This window comes from Zootermopsis nevadensis, unplaced genomic scaffold (genome assembly GCF_977971745.1).
Source record: "Zootermopsis nevadensis isolate Lab colony 2312 unplaced genomic scaffold, Znev_1.0 Znev_ptg000011l, whole genome shotgun sequence".
In the NCBI taxonomy this organism is placed as follows: Eukaryota; Metazoa; Arthropoda; class Insecta; order Blattodea; family Termopsidae; genus Zootermopsis; species Zootermopsis nevadensis.
Window position 1 is genome coordinate 1615877 of NW_028259143.1, and position 13534 is coordinate 1629410.

At 36.9% G+C, this 13534-nt stretch overlaps 2 protein-coding genes across 5 annotated transcripts; one reads left to right on the forward strand and one right to left on the reverse strand.

Moving 5' to 3' along the window:
* Nucleotides 1–1185: 1185 nt before the first annotated feature.
* Nucleotides 1186–13264, reverse strand: NELF-B (negative elongation factor B). Of its 3 annotated transcripts, none has more exons than XM_087347035.1 (11): nucleotides 13130–13264; nucleotides 8185–8283; nucleotides 7729–7917; nucleotides 6610–6792; nucleotides 6012–6185; nucleotides 5607–5705; nucleotides 4568–4789; nucleotides 3792–3942; nucleotides 2960–3141; nucleotides 2658–2855; nucleotides 1186–2018 (listed from the first exon to the last, which is right to left on the reverse strand). In XM_087347035.1, the coding sequence occupies exons 2-11, from the start codon at nucleotides 8245–8247 to the stop codon at nucleotides 1881–1883; spliced, it is 1599 nt and encodes a 532-aa protein (XP_087203161.1). In that variant the 5' UTR covers nucleotides 8248–8283; nucleotides 13130–13264; the 3' UTR covers nucleotides 1186–1880. The 3 variants fall into 3 exon arrangements, with proteins under 3 accessions (XP_087203161.1, XP_087203159.1, XP_087203160.1); XM_087347033.1 differs by lacking the exon at nucleotides 13130–13264 and adding an exon at nucleotides 8658–9040; XM_087347034.1 differs by lacking the exons at nucleotides 5607–5705; nucleotides 13130–13264 and adding an exon at nucleotides 8658–9040.
* On the forward strand, nucleotides 9079–12558 carry LOC110828000 (putative RNA polymerase II subunit B1 CTD phosphatase RPAP2). Of its 2 annotated transcripts, none has more exons than XM_022060232.2 (8): nucleotides 9079–9134; nucleotides 9291–9431; nucleotides 9646–9760; nucleotides 9945–10109; nucleotides 10296–10423; nucleotides 10545–11612; nucleotides 11920–12069; nucleotides 12297–12558. In XM_022060232.2, exons 2-8 carry the CDS (start codon nucleotides 9325–9327, stop codon nucleotides 12454–12456), a joined length of 1893 nt encoding a protein of 630 aa, XP_021915924.1. In that variant the 5' UTR covers nucleotides 9079–9134; nucleotides 9291–9324; the 3' UTR covers nucleotides 12457–12558. The 2 variants fall into 2 exon arrangements, with proteins under 2 accessions (XP_021915924.1, XP_021915923.1); XM_022060231.2 differs by having other exon boundaries at nucleotides 9089–9143.
* Nucleotides 13265–13534: the final 270 nt, after the last annotated feature.

A 13534-nucleotide genomic window follows, 5' to 3' on the forward strand; every position in this document is an offset into this window, starting at 1 on the left:
TATCAGTGTTATCACGTTTTTGCTTCTTCCTTGACAAAAGAACACAGATTTTCTTAATTTTGATAGTTTTGATAACAAAATAAAACATAAAATTAGAAACATTTACCTCCCAGAGGGGGTACGTAAAAGTAATCGAACTGCTAGGTCAGAGAGTGATGGTATCAAACTTACTATTTACTTCCTTGCCACAAGTTCAGATGACATAACTCTCTCCATTAGTTTAGAAAATATTACACCTCTGAGATTTTTTTATTTGGTTGATCACACTGTTTCAACAGCACCAAAATGACTACATAATGATAATTCAATAGTGAGCAGACAAGGCTGAAAGGCTGACAAAGCTTGTTCAAGTTATTAGCCAGGCATTCGCTTATGGAGAGAAATAACCTCAAAATTGTTCAAGTGGCATTCAACAGAAATATTCTCTTCACCTACACATCCAGAATTGTAATGGTATCAAGACTGCTTCTAAATGTGGTAAAGTTGATCACTGACCTCCATCTTTTGTAGTAATGTGGAACTTCATCTCTACGCACTCTCTACACAGTGCAGAGGCACAGAGATGCTTTAATTTTGTCTTAATGCACACAGTGTTTGAAGTCCCAAATGTAACAAAAGCACTTTCATTATAAGCAACAAAAGTAGTTAAAATAATTTGTCTCTTAACAAAAATAAACACACTTTTAGTTATAAAAATTAGAGTTAATCGTGTTTTTCATAATTCCACTTTGGTACAAAGCCCTCATTTTAAATTTGTTTGCAAATTTGATACAGGTTAGGGTACTCGTCTTTTAATGTGTTCTTCAAACAGCCCAAAGCCATCAACCTGACTGACCCCCAGAAGCAATACAATGAAAGTAAAAGAATTATCATTTCACAAAGCGCAGAGGTAGGCCACAAAGTGGATACTGGATAAGGAAATGCCCAACTTACGCAGAACTAGGCAACATAAGAGACGTTCCATAGGTACGAGAACTTATGTGGATGGCCAACAGGAGGCTATGGGAATGAAACAGCGACAGCTGGGTACAGCAACGTGAAAAAGAAACATATCAAAACACAGGATGTCACTGCAATAAAAACAAAAAAAAATAGTGTTGGATCCAGCAGACAGCTGAAATGGTGTACAACAAATATAGGACAATATATCAAAAACATGTTCACATGAAATAAAACAGACCATCATTCTTTTACAAATAGAGATTTTATCACTTACACAAACATTTTAATCCAATTTACTCTAAAATTGTAGTGGTTTCTAAATAAAATGTATGCCAAAATTTGGAAGACTTTTTTAAATATTTTAGCTGATAATATACAGTCACATACAGCCAGCAAATTGTCCTCTAGCTTGGGGTAAAGCGATATCAACAAAATGTAATTTCGCCCTGATCCTTTTCTTACATTGCGACGTTCAAGAATATGCCTGTCGCATTAACAAAGGCACTCACGTCTGAGCCAATCACAAACTTAACGTCTAGTATCTGTTGATATAAGAAAGACAGCTACATAGAAGAATAATGAAAAATTAAATTCTTTTGACTCATCAAGCACGAGTCAGTTTTTTGTGCTCCGCTAATGACAATGTATAAAGGTCAGACAAAACACGTCACGAGAACAGTACGACATTACTGAACAACCACTGAAGGTTGTACCTGATACTTTATAATAAAACAAAGAGCTACTTAAAAATCATATTTGTTAAATAATTCCAGATATAACCCAAAGATAAAATCTTATTATAATTCTGAGATTTTTGGTTTCCTTTTTAGTCTTCCAACAAACTTTAAATAAAGGGGGGAGAACGTCCATGACTTTTACGTTTGTACCAGCGACGTCTGACTATATCCTCACCGTATCTCAAACTAACATATGCACGACTACAACGGGGCTGGAGTGGGAACACTCATAAGTGGTGAGTCCAGATGCTCAATATTTGCTGGGACGTGTGGCGCGTCTTGCTGGCTCCCAATTCTTTCTTGCAAGGAATCGTACAGCCTGTGCACTGCTTCATTGTGCTGAAAAATTAAAGAAAACCACTCAGAAGTACATTCTACAGATTTAAACTGTTTCTCCACAGAATTTCAAGTGTGTAAACAAAAAATAATCACGTCCATACTTACTACTGGATATTATATAGCAGCGCGGGCTAATGAGATGACAAAACAAGACCTCGCGCCGCACTCTACCACAAGTAAAGCACATTTTATGTGACCAAAGGGTCCAGAAAGATTTTAATCTTTGGCCATTATGCAAGTAACATGAAATGTAAGATTTGAGGTTTTCACAGCAGTGAGTATGAACATTTCTGTCTTCTGGGTTGTTGCGCTGTGTAGTCTGGTCGATGTTTACCAACGTTTCAGAGGTCATACTGCCTCCATCATCAGGGCGATGATTCAACAACCCAGAAGAAAGAAATCTTCATACTCTGATGACGGAGGCAGTATGACCTCTGAAACGTTGGTAACCATCGACCAGATTACACGGCGCAACAACCCAGAAGACAGAAATTTTCATACTCACCGTTGCGAAAACCTCAAATCTTCAAGTGACTGTGTTCATCCTAAGTAGAAAATTTTCATTTCTACCGGCAGAGAGAAGAAAAGTCTGCTCCTACAGCCTGGATGATCAGTAATCTGTGTTTCTTTCTTACTTACCTGACTGGTTGGTTGCAAAGCCTTAACAAGTGTTTGGAGTCGGACTGTAGGAAGTTTTGGGTAAATGTACCACAACAGCTTCAGCAAGTGCTTAGGCACATTATCACGGGCCAGACCCGCAAAAAAGAACTCGTCAAAAATTACAGTACAAAAGTCTTCCGCCGAAAACTCGTCGTTCATGTGTATAAGCAGAGAAACCTGCACCCACAGAAAAAAATACATGTTACACAAACTAACATTAATTTTCTTAAAGTTTCTGCTTTTATGATTCCTAAACATTATTTTCTCAAATTTATACTTGCCAATGAATGAAGAAATGGATCTTCAAAAGCTCTGTCATTTTTGCAGTTTGCCAACGTGCCTAGAACCCTCATGAGTCCGACACGATCTTTCTGTCTGGCAGTGTGCAATGTATAATACATAGCAAGTATACTAGCCACGCTGCTTTCTTGAACGTACGCCTGACAAGCATCTGGAGGGGGACCTGAAGCATGAACATTAAATTTTAATTACAAAAACACTGAAACTGAAATGACCTTGCCCTACTGCCATGTTTTCATTAGGTAACAACAAGGAAAAAGGAGAACAACAATTGATGATAGACTGTAACTCCATACTTGAATAGCCAATCGCCCAAGATGACTTTAACGTATTCAGTTTATCGAGAAAGACCAAACTTGTAACCTCTTGCAGAATAAGTAGTAACTACTTCAAATAACTAAACTTCAAGGAACTTCGATAATTGACCAATTACTGTCACCATCAGCCAGAAGTTCAGTGACATAATTATTAGTAGAATTACAATCACTTTCAGATTCAACCATCTGTAAAAAAATTTGTTTCACAGAACCGCAATTTGTTCTAGAATTATAATTAGTCTTCACCATTACTCTCACTACAGAACCCACATAAACAACAGACATAAAACAAATGCAAGAAGTCACACATGAAACACGTGAATTTCTGTGATGGATCAATGACAAATCATGAGAATTACATTGATCAGAAAGCCCTTCAATAGCAGAAAATTAATAAACAGCAAAAGCCCACAAAACAATATATTTAGAATTCAAGAAATACTTAAATCCACTAGCCATTTAACAAAATTCACTTAGTAGGAGTAAAACAATTTACCAGAATGTTCAATAATGGTGATAGCGGATTCTCTTTCGTCCGGCGGCAATTTGCTGTTTAACATCCGAACCTGATCGTCAACCATCAGAGACATGAGAGCTGGCAAAAACTTAGTCACTATCTGACTATCCAACTTGGGTTCTCGAAATTCCTGCACAAAACAAAAAAACACATGGAAATATTTTTTCTAATCTAATGAAGTTTAGTGACTGGCACATCAGTAGTTTATTCCAAATCTAACGGCAAGAGAGAAAAAATAGTCTTACTGTAAGTACGTAAAAGAACAGAGTCCCTCTACCGCTGCCTGCGTTAAGAATGCTGGTACGCGAGGCACTTTAGTCACTCTAGTTCAGGATTAAGAAAAGTAACCATTACTCTTTTCACGACTTTATCCCGAATTAAAAAAATAAAACCGAGATCAATTTAAAATACATGATGACTTTCATCAAATAGATCAAATGACAAGATTAAATTTCATACGCTACGGTATAAATAACACAAAAATTATGAGAAAGTAGTAAAACCAAATGTGAACTCTAAATAAGAGACTCCTACAATTACAGATATCAGTCAGTAAAGCCCCCCCCCCCCCCCCCCATCTAATTTTTTTCTAGCTCAGTATGAATTAACACACATAGACAAAGGGTCAGAAATTTCCAATGTAACTTCCAAATTCCTCGATTAACAAGCAAGTTTTCACTGCTGGTGCTGTGGTAACATACTTACAGGGAACACGTCTGTCAAAGATGTTCAATGCCTCCTTGTACGAAACTTACCTGAGAATCAATCATAACCCATGCACTCAGACCAAGCGAAAGCATCCTCAACAATAATATGAGCACCGTGTTGTCCCGAGGTAAAGCATCGTTATTAATTAAATGCTGAAGAATTTTTGTTGCCGAAGTAGCAAGGAAATTAATAGCGTAAGGATCGCACAAGGTCATAGATAAGTCTCCTAGTACTTGTTCTTGGCCTCTCTTAATGCTATCCAAGAAACCCTACAAAAACAGAAAACAATCACATTTACATTCATCATCTGTGGTCTTCCAAGTTTCAACATCTGTGGACTTGCGGGCGGGTATCAACGGTTTTGAAGGAACAAAAATTAAGATGAATGGACCAGATCATCAGGCAAGCAACTGAGACTGAGCTTCGTGTCAATAACACAAAGAAAATTGCCTCGCTCCGACCATGTAATGGAAGCCTCTCATCTAAACCATGAGGGCACAAAAGAAGACTCTTGCCATGGACATGGCACACGTCTCCAAACAGCCCACCTCTGCCCACGATCATTAAAAGAACCTTCCTTGATAACATTCTCCTGCACATCATTCTACAAAAAACTGCCCTTTTTAGGGCCCTTCTGTCCACAGTCTTTCCCCCCCCACACTGGACACTTCTGCTCCTGGTTCTTATCCTTTTCTCTCCAGACCAATCTCCCCATTTAGCTCCTAAAATAAGGGCACTTTCCTAATGCCTGTATTGTCTCCATCTCCCTGCCTCACTCCTCATCCCTTGGCTGTGACGCTACATTCACAAACCCAGTAAGGGACAATTTATTGCACATGTAAAATGCTTCACCCATAGTTAGCTTTTTGGTTGACTGAAACCTCCTCATTTCAGTCCTGAAGATGGAGGTAGTTTGATCCTTTAAAACATTGGTATCCACCTTCACGTCCACACAGTCGCCACAATCGAGGACACCATCGGCATCTTCGATGTCATAAAAATCTAAAATCTCGCATTTACATAAATTTCACTTATTGCGGCTAGAAATGATTTTGAAGAGAGATGAGAAATGTTCAGATAACGTACCTGTAATTCACGTGATCTTTTAATATCGACATTCTTTTCTCTGATACAAGCGTCTAAACACCACGTAAATTTATGGCAGGGATCCACAGAAATAATATCCTGGGGAAAAGACAAAAAAAAACAACTATCTATTGATCTCCATCAACATCAGCATAAAATAAAGCAAACTTCTGGGCAGGCATCACACAAAATTTAACTTTTACACAGGAAGAGAAATTTGCGCTGAACTATTCGTCGCCATTAAAATAACACTTCAGCGTATTACAATGGTCAGATTCAAAATATTGTATGATAACAGTTTCCCTACAGGCAGTTCATGAATTTAATACTAATTAATTAAATATCTAAGGAAAAAGACACTTTTGAGCAAATTAAGATATAATTCTTGCCTCAGACTTCAATTACCTGCACTTCCAAGTCATGAAGAGCCATTAGGAGCTCTGCCCTGAGCGTACAGTAGTGAACGTTACGAGTCCGAAGAAAAAGCGTTCTTAGAAACTGAAGAACCATGTCATACAGTTTAACGCTGGTTCCGATCATATGTGCCAACTTCTGCACAACTTCTCCTTGTCGGCGCACCTGTACATAAATTGCAATACGATCTTCGGTGACGTAAAATACCTTGTAACGACTTTCATTCTAGATTTACGGGCTGAAAGCCATTTCTGAAGAAATACAATTTCAAATGCCATCCATATTCCGAACATACACGTGTAGAAAGTCTTGTTACAATCAGTGTTATCAAAAAGAATATGAAGAAAAATTTTACCGTACCAACTACTTTTACAAGCTCGACTCATCGAGAGCAAATTATTTTTACAAGAATTAAAAACTAGTCTAATGGATTTGAAATTGCTCTAAAAATACATTTCTTATTTAAAGCATCCTCAACAACAACATGATTAAAATTATATTTCAACAACACATTCCAGCTTAATTGCTAGACTTTTAGGGACTTTAGATTAGTTTTCTATTACGGCTTTTACACTACAAATACACTTACTTTAGGAGATGGTAAGAAGAATAGATTCGAAAGATTCAGGTGATCAAAGAGGATATTTTCTTTTTCCTTTATGTACTGACTAAGTAACGGTGAAACCTCATCACCAAAAAGTGACTGGTTATCTTTCCAGATCTGCCTCTTGACTTCGGTGTCCGTGTCACCATAAAGCTCTCGGTCCCGAACCTGTAGAACATGCTTACTGTTGCATATCACTGACTGCTGAGTATCGTAACCTGATTCCATAATAAAAATGTGTATATTCATCTGAGAGTGTAATTAAACTATATAATTTAATTTTAACAGAACTGTACATCCATGAGCTGAAGTGCCAGCAGACAATATGATTTAACATGAAATAGTTACAGAAAAAAACTTAATTTTTTAATGATATGGCGTAAGAGATTATTATACAAAATATTCGTCATTTCTCCATTTTTTTTACCCGTATCCAGTGCGCACCATTCAGCATGGTGTGCATTGGTGGTTAGCAGGATTCATGACCCATCAGTACATGGGTTCAATCGGGACCACGACATTTAACGCTCCTGCTGTGACCCCCTTTTCGCGAAATGATGATGAAAGGGGAGTAATTGTTGGGATGCCACGGAGAAACTGGGGAATCCCCAGAGGAAAACTCCGTGATGCCTGGACCACGGCCTTGCCCAACACAAATTGTAAAACTGGGCACCGCCGGGAATCGAACCCGAGACCCCCAGGATTACAAGCCCAGCGTTCTAACTGCTACACCACCGTGGCGGTAGCTTCTCCATTGAAGAACCTTTACCAACAAATCTACTTTCAAAAACATTAATGACTGATATACAGAAAATTAATTTTTGATAATTATTTAATATGAGTATGAAACATAGTTTTTACCTTAAGGAAAGACCTTGGAAACAAAGTCTTCAATAAATTTTCCATACCTAAGAATTATGAAGGATAAATAAAAAAAACAGCTAGTGTTTTAGACAGCTGCAGACAAATTTTTCTGAACTCTTATAATTATGATAATATGAAAGTACCTGTTTGAATTACACAGAATAAAGACAATCCACTAAGCAGTAATGACTACGTAACACTACAACCCAGAAGACGGCCATCCAAGTAACATTAACTTACCAGTACTTTAAGGTATTTTTCATCTATGTGCGGTGTGTTACGAAGAATACACATAACCACTGGACGCAACGCTTTCACTCTGACGACCGGAAAGCTTTTGGCAAGAAGCTCCTTCAGTTTACGGTCCCTTTCCTTTCCTTCCTTTTGTCCAATCTCATTTATGTGTTGCACAAGTCTATCTCTCAATTCCTGAAACAATAGTCCAGACCATATGCATCAGAACACCCCATCAAAATACAGCTCAAAGGATGAGACTAAAATTTATGTTCAAGACGGGGGGGGGGGTTGTGATGGCTGCAAAACATGATCAGTTTGTACCTGTAACACATAAGCAGCAAACAACATATTTAAAAACAGTGGGCTGTCCAAATAACTGTATTCAAATAATCTTAACAAAACATGGTACACGGTATTGATCTACAGAAGTGTGATGTTCCTTAGAAGTTTTACACAAACCTCAAGAACTGACGTGTGAAAATCTAGCCTCCTCACCCCATGAAGATCTAGCAATGGCAACATTGGTCGAAGGGAAGGTAACAAAACGCCATTCTCCAACTGCAACATAAAAGAAACTTTTATGGGGATGTTTCATGTTTCCATCAAATCCTGGTCATTAAAATGTATCTTAATATTATCCTCTCATCTATGCACAATCTCCCAACTAGCTCTTCTTTAAAAATTTTACGACTTTAATGTTGTTTACATTTCTCATAGGTCCCATGGAAGTTTCACTCATCGACTTTATTACCCAATGATATTTGGTTTATTAATTATTAATCCCCTTGTCTTTCACATGAAAGTTGGGTTAGGATTTTAAGATTTGGTATATATTCCTCATATGGAATTGTAACTATTCTTAATAAACAAGGCTAACGTAGGACTCAACCTGACGCCTATATTATGCATCGTTCCTCATAATAAAAGATTACCTGAAACTCTTCAATTGCCTTCAAAGGATCTGTACAACTTGTTAGGGCATCTCTGAGAAAGCTTTGACCAGGAACACCGACATCTTCCAGTCCCGTTCCTGGCATTTTCACGGTACTCATGTTTGTCTACTAAATCACTATTTATTCCATCACAATATAAACTGCCACAAACAACACGTACTTAATATTGTGAACATCAATTACTTATTTGAACGACGACTTGTCCGGCCATAACAGCAGACATGATTTCCCGCTCATGTCGCCAAGGAAATAATATAAATTTCATACATCCTTAAAAAACTCTTTAACGTGAGTTTTATTTGAAATGTTTTAAAGGCTTATTTTAGCAATAATTTCAAACTAATGTATTTTAACAACTATATTCTTTACATCAAACCTAGCAATTTCATTCACCGTAGTTGGCAATTCTGATTACACAAATGACGACTGATGTACGTTGTGTACGGCTGCTGATGTGTAGGTTATGTTAGTACAGTGTCGTGGCTTTATACCATATAATAAAAATGTTCATTGTCTTTTCTTCGTATAAACCAATCGCAGTAACTAAATATCAAGTTGAACATCACAGAGTTGAAATTGAGACTGAGGAATGCTACGTTAATTTTTTTTCAGGGTGACAGTTCTTGTGTTTGTGTAAACTAAAGGGATGAGAAAACAAGTTGAAATGGATTCAGTCGAAAATAGCAGTAACCTGAAAATACCAAAGGTCCGAAGGGAAACTCAGAAATTACCAAAACGCGTCAGTGAAATGAGGTAAAGAACAATGGGTAAAAAACCAGTTGTAACTGAGAAGGTGGGTTCTTTGCTAGATAAAATATAGACTCATCGGCATGGAGTAATGCAGCTCTCCACCTCCCAAATCATCATTTGTTTTAGCATATTCACAAACGCTTTTCGGTAAGGAATAGAGTGCTGACAACATTTGCATATATTACATGTTTCCTCAATACTGTAATTTATATTTCAGCAAAGAGGCTCTAGAAGCAATGTTAAGGAAAAAAAGAGAATGTAATGCCAAAGCACTAGAGATTGTGGAACGCTTGCTGGGGAATACTGTCAGTGAAGAATGGTTTCTTGATTGCGTGAGTTTATTGCTGTCATGTGTGGCACTAAGAATATTTTCATAAAACTGTAGATAAACTTAGCTACTTCCATCCTCTTATTCCATCAGTTTTCTCTTTGAACATCACAGCCAAGTGCTTACAATTTTGTTTCATTTACATTTACATTACATGTCTTTATGACAACTTTATCTGCATTTTACAGCTAAAATTCATAAGTGAATGTCATTTCCAAGACATCATAGAAGAAAGATCAATTTCAATGATCTGTGGGTATCCGCTTTGTCGAAAGACGCTGAAAAATATTCCCAGTCAGCAATATCATATATCTACCAAGAAGAATAAAGTATATGATATTACAGAAAGGAAGGTAATGGACTTTGAATACTACCATTTTGAACAGAGAAATCAGGTTATTTCAAACATATGAAAGCTTAATATGTTTCAGTGCCAGTTTGGAGCACTAAATCCTGTTATGCATGAATACCAGAGGCAACTAAAGAGATAAAACATGTGATTAATGTGGAAATACCGCTAATATAATTTCTCTTTACAGAAGTTTTGCAGTAATCACTGCTACAAAGCATCATCGTATGTGAAAGCTCAGTTACTCACAAGTCCTCTCTGGATAAGAGACAAAGAAGAAATACCTAAATTTACTATTCTTCCAGTTGAATCACCAAGGTAGATTTGTAACTTGGGAGGAATAGTGTTCAGAACAACTGCTTATAATGAGTAACTAGTGTTGGTAAATGATGATGGCTGAAACAACATATGGCACTGATGTTTGTTCTTTTATTTTTAGTGGTGGCATCGGGGAAGAGATAGACATTGGTCATATCAGTTCATTAAAAGAAGAATTAAAACAGCTACATAAACAAGAAATATCAAACAAATTCACTTCAGTATCTCATTTTACAAGAGATTCTCTTTCACAGCTGGTATCAGATACTGAAAGCGATGATAAACAAAGACAACCAAGTACAGAAAGTTACATGAAGGATCAGAACAAAACAGAAGTAAAAGATGGATTTAATGAAGTCAAGAGCGACTTTAAAGAAACAAAGAGTACGGATCAACTGGAATTCCAGAATGAAACAATACAAAATGTTCATATAGACAATGCAGTACAAAGTAAAGAAACTTCTGAAGCAGTTGATACACAAGATGTTAACGATTCTCAAGATAACAGAACAGTAAGCCCCGATAAAATTCATGACAACAGTTGTAAAGTGTCCAGTAATTTCACAGACTTTGCACGTGACAGCAGTGCAATTCATAAAGTTGAAGAAAGAGGCAGTGACATTTTAAGCAACTCCCCAAAGTCAGTATGCAGTAAAATACAAGAATTAAAACCCAAGAAAAACATACAATCAAAGAAAAAATTACTACATATTCCTGCCCCTATTAAAAATGCTGTAATTCATATAGAGAAATGTTTGTGTGAATGGTTTACAATTGAATCAATGTGCTTTCTTTTTGGAGAAGAGAAAATTAAAGTTATGGTAGAAGAAAAAGGGGAAAGCATAAAGGAGTATTACAAGGTTGTTGGTAATGCTTCATGGGATCCCAAAATCCAAGAGCAATATATGGCAATCTGTCGGCGCTTGAATATAATGGAGATTGAAGACCGCGAGTATGACAAGCAAACGGCGACAAAACCTCTTCCAGATTACACGGCTGTGAGAGAAGAAGCAAAGAAAATGGATCTTAAAATAAGGGCATATTATCAAGGGAAGACAGTGTATGAAAATGAAGGTGGTATAAGGATTTCTGAAAAACGCAGTGATTCTGCACCTGTACTGCCATTAGTGCACCTCCATGCCCAGAATGCACTCCGTAGAAGAATAGTGTTGGATCGTCTCAATCGGACGTAAGATCATTCTGCTATTTATTTATTTATTTATTATAAAATGCCCACAAGCAGCTCTTCAGTGGTAACTATGTGTACCACCTGCTTTAATAATCTGTAACTCTGCATTTTACCTACAGAGTATTCATGGGTTTGATTCTCAAAGAAAATGGCATTTTCCTAACCAGCATTAACCCTTTAATGGACATGTGTTGTTTTCTTTGTGATAGGAAAACTCAAAAAATTCATCTCATTTTGAAGGTCTTGTTTTGTAATGTGTAACAAAAGTATGTAACCAGTTGGAAACTAAATCTATGTTCTTTCTTAGTTTACCTGATTTACTACGAACGTTTGATTTATCTTCGCGTGATGTCAGTGGGGATGTTAGAAGCCTTGTTACCACCTTCAGACTTGGAGCCGACAACATAACTTTCAAACCACCTGAATGGAGTTTGCTTGGTCTCATCATTCTTAAAATGTAAGCTTATTGCAAACTTTTGTTGCATCATGTACCCAAGTTATTTGCACTATTTGCTTCCAGTACCAAGCTTTCTTGACACAAAACACGAGGTAAAATAACAATATAAATTTTATGTATGTCAAAATGTCTTTTTGCACAAGGGCTCAGAGAAATTCAGAACCCCAAGTATTATATTGAGAGGCAACTACAGTATTCCTGTCTCTAGATTTGTGGCTTTCTTGCAGGTTGTCCATAAAGGATAAGAGATTACAGATTCTTCTCGACAGCGAAAAAGTGATGAAGTACACCACCATGATGCTAATGAGTTTTCAGCAAGATGGAGGCTACCTGAATAGACTTATGGCTTGGCTGACAGATATAGATAATTTACTGTGCAAGCAGTAATGAACATGGTGTTTTTACGTGAATATAAGACAAACTTTTGTCCTTTACTGTATAATTTAAATATATGGATCTCTTTAAAAAAATACAAAAAAATAGTTTTTATTATTGTTTTATGACACTTAGTACTCCAACACTTTCTGTAAATATTCTTACTTTCGTTTCATGAGTATGACGAGAATTTTACTAATTTCTTTATTTTTGAATTTTGTTTGAACTGTCACCACAATGCATTCCATTACAAAGGATGACGTACAGAGGGAGATATCTCCTGTGCTACTGGTATACCAGATCAAACAGAGAAGTTGTCTCCCACTGTATCTGTTGATGAAGGAAGATCCATCCTTTGAAACACTGTGACATTTAAGATAATTTAAAAATTTTCAACACATGACAAAATAAGTAAAAAAAATCAGCAGCACAATATCATTGCCAAAGATATTCAGAGAAGAGAGAATTTTATTTAACTTTTACTGTTTTCTGCAAGCACCGTCAGACAAATGGAAGAGATTCAGTCCTCAAGGTACCGTGTAGGAACTCGTCTCTGACGGACATAAATATTACTATTACAATTCAAATTTCTCTCAGCACTAAGAAACTCAGAAGGCTGAATGAAAAATTACATGTTCATGTCAGTAAATTTACACAATAAAAAGCTGTAATGTGGGTGCCTTACCTTTTGTCTGTCAGTTCCATTCCAAATGCAACGTGTGGGCCATCAGTTATTGGATGAGACATTTTGGAGTCCTCAGTGTTCTATTGTTTGTATATCTGCAAGCTTCACCCATGCAAATTTGGGAAATTGCTGCCTCAAGCTACAGGTAAATGAAATTTCAGATTCTCACAACAGGCATTATGAAAATATCTTCTGGGATGTTGCACCATGTCGTCTCATGGAGACTGACATTTCAGAGGCAGTAAGCACCTCCAAAACGTCAGTCAGTCTCTATGAGACTACATGGTGCAACATCCCAGAAGACAGTTAGCTTCACAATTAAATTAAATATATGGAGATGTCAGGAAAATTATAAATAGGAAGGGAAGCACACCAGCACAAACTGGAGTGATTCTTCTTCTTCAT